Source organism: Scylla paramamosain, chromosome 32 (genome assembly GCF_035594125.1).
Source record: "Scylla paramamosain isolate STU-SP2022 chromosome 32, ASM3559412v1, whole genome shotgun sequence".
NCBI lineage: Eukaryota > Metazoa > Arthropoda > Malacostraca > Decapoda > Portunidae > Scylla > Scylla paramamosain.
Genome location: NC_087182.1, coordinates 7278755 through 7281254, shown reverse-complemented (window position 1 = coordinate 7281254; position 2500 = coordinate 7278755). Strand labels below are relative to the sequence as shown.

At 44.9% G+C, this 2500-nt stretch overlaps 1 protein-coding gene across 1 annotated transcript in view; it reads left to right on the top strand.

Moving 5' to 3' along the window:
• Positions 1-2500, top strand: part of LOC135089159 (transmembrane protein 117-like) — a 100414-nt gene that overhangs the window by 18819 nt on the left and 79095 nt on the right. Inside the window, 1 exon segment of the mRNA XM_063984453.1 lies at positions 1-188. This exon segment is cut by the window's left edge and continues 1004 nt beyond it. Within this exon segment, the coding sequence (XP_063840523.1) occupies positions 1-188 (188 nt within the window).

The window sequence follows — 2500 nt, the reverse complement described above, 5'->3', positions numbered from 1 at the left end:
TGCCACGGGTGGACCGCCCTTGGTGCGCCGCAATTCTGTGGACGCGCAGAGCCAGTACTCCTTCTACATGGACCGCGACCTGCGCTACTACTTCCAGCACCCGTGGCTCAGGCTCATCATCGCCTACCTCGTCATCTTCTGCAACTTCCTGTTGTTCGCTGAGGATCCCGTGTCACACTCCCACGCAGGTCAGTAACTTATGGCGCTTTGGGTACACTCTCTCTTTCCCTCTCCCTCGCCCCCTTTTCTCCCTTGCTTCTCTTCCTACACGCGATCGCGGCGTTGTAAAGAGAGTTTATGTACCATGTGAGCGGGTGCCGCGTGGGGAGTGGAAGTGAGGTATTTTGGCAGCTAAGGGTCTTGGTGGAAGCTAATGGGAGCGTTGTGGTCACGTGCACACCTTGATTGAAAGAGGAAGGAGAGGAAACGAATATAGATGACAGGATAGGACGAGAGGAAAAAAAAAAAAAACTAATTTAATCGCTAAGGAAATGAGAAAGAATGAATACCTTGCAGGATGAGTTTGGAATCGTTCTATCTCTTCCTAATCTTCCTTATTTTTTTTTTTTCTCCCTTTGGTTTAATTCTCCATTCTCACCTTTAACCCTTTAACACTCTGTACCTTGTCTTCCACAGCCATTTCCACTCCCACTTTCAATTTCCCTCAGCCTTCCTCTCAACTGTGAACATTTCCTCCTCCTTCTCCTCCCTCCCCCTCCTCCTGCCCGCCTCCCACATTCCTCCATACCTTGCATCTCCTCCCTCTGCAAAAGACCAGGACATGAGGTGCCTCTCAAGTTGTATTTTAGTTACAGAATATCGCTCTGTCTTCTCATCTTCCTCCTCCTCTTCCTCCTTCGCTTCCCCAGTACCTCCGCTCCACTGCAGCACCCCTCCCTCCCATTTCCTTCTCCCTTCTCCCCCTTTTCCTTGGATATTTCGAATTGGCAGCCATCAGGGGAGGAAAGAGGGGGGTGCAGTTGAGAGATACAGGAAAGAGCAGGAAGGAACCGACAGCCGATACGGAAATAAAATGTGACGCACTCCTACACGGGGACTGTTAAAAGGAGCGGGGCCAGTACACACACACACACACACACACACACACACACACACACACACACACACACACACACACACACACACACACACACACACACACACACACACACACACACACACACTATCCTTACACACTTTTCTGAATCTCGCTCTTTCCTTTCTTTTCCCATTCCCTTTTCCTTTCTGTTTCCTTCCCTCACCTTTCCTTTCCTATCCTTTTCTTTTCTTTTCTTTTATTTTATTTTACTCCCCTTTCTTTTCTTTTCTTTCGCTCCCCTTTCTTTTCTTTCCCTTTCCTTCCCTTTCCTTTCCTTCCCTTCCCTTCCCTTCCCTTCCCTTCCCTTCCCTTCCCTTCCCTTCCCTTTTCTATCCCTTTCCTTTACTTTCTCTTTCGGTACTGTTCCTTACCTACAGCCAGATCGTAATTAGCAAACGTATGAAAAAAACAAAAAAAAAACACTATCTTGGGAACACGTGCTGCATACCTTGAACAGTATTAAGGTGACAATCATTGCAGGAAGGAGTGAGGGAAGATGCACAGTACAACCAGGGAGGAGGGGACAAGACAAGGCTAAACAGGAGATGATGCCCCTATATAGAGTCAGCATCTGGTTGAGGGGGAGATAAATTGGAGGAAATTACAGTATAGGTAGACCAACTAACTGAGGCTGACTTGGCGAGGGTTGATATAATGGACTTCCACTCAGGATTCTTAGTGAAGGAGAGCATAAGTGCGTGTTAGTTATAGAAGGGAAGGGAGCCCATTGTGTGTTGTCGGAGAAAATGGAATAGCTGTGTGGAAGGTTGTGTTTAGTTTGTAAGGAAACAGCTTTGTGTGAGACTTAGAGAGAGAGAGAGAGAGAGAGAGAGAGAGAGAGAGAGAGAGAGAGAGAGAGAGAGAGAGAGAGAGAGAGAGAGAGAGAGAGAGAGAGAGAGTCAGAAGTTAGTCGGTCTATAGCATGTCTTCAGGAGTTCTCTGGACTAGTTCCTGCTGAGAGGCAAGCGTATCAAATGAAGTGGAAAGGTGCAGGATAAATTCGAGTTAACTTGGAAGTTCGTAAGATCTTGATTAGAAGCGTGATAATTAATAAGTCGTAATATGATAATGATAACAGCAAAATAAGTAATAATGAGTACCTAATGATGAAGCAGTAATAGTAGATTAGCAATAAAAAAAACAGTAGGTATAAGAGCAAAAAACACCTTTGAAAACTTAATTATTTTTTAAGTTTACGATGATGGCAATGGTTTGAACGACCTACAGTGAAAATTAATTAAGTGGTAATGGAAAGATCTTCGAATTTCATTATGGCTTATTTTCATTCATAACTTCGCTCGTAAATATCCCCGAATATGTTAATTATGCCAGACTATTATGCACAGAAGAGATGCATCGGTCAGTATATTAGATTTATGGTCAGATAGGGAGAAAGTCTTA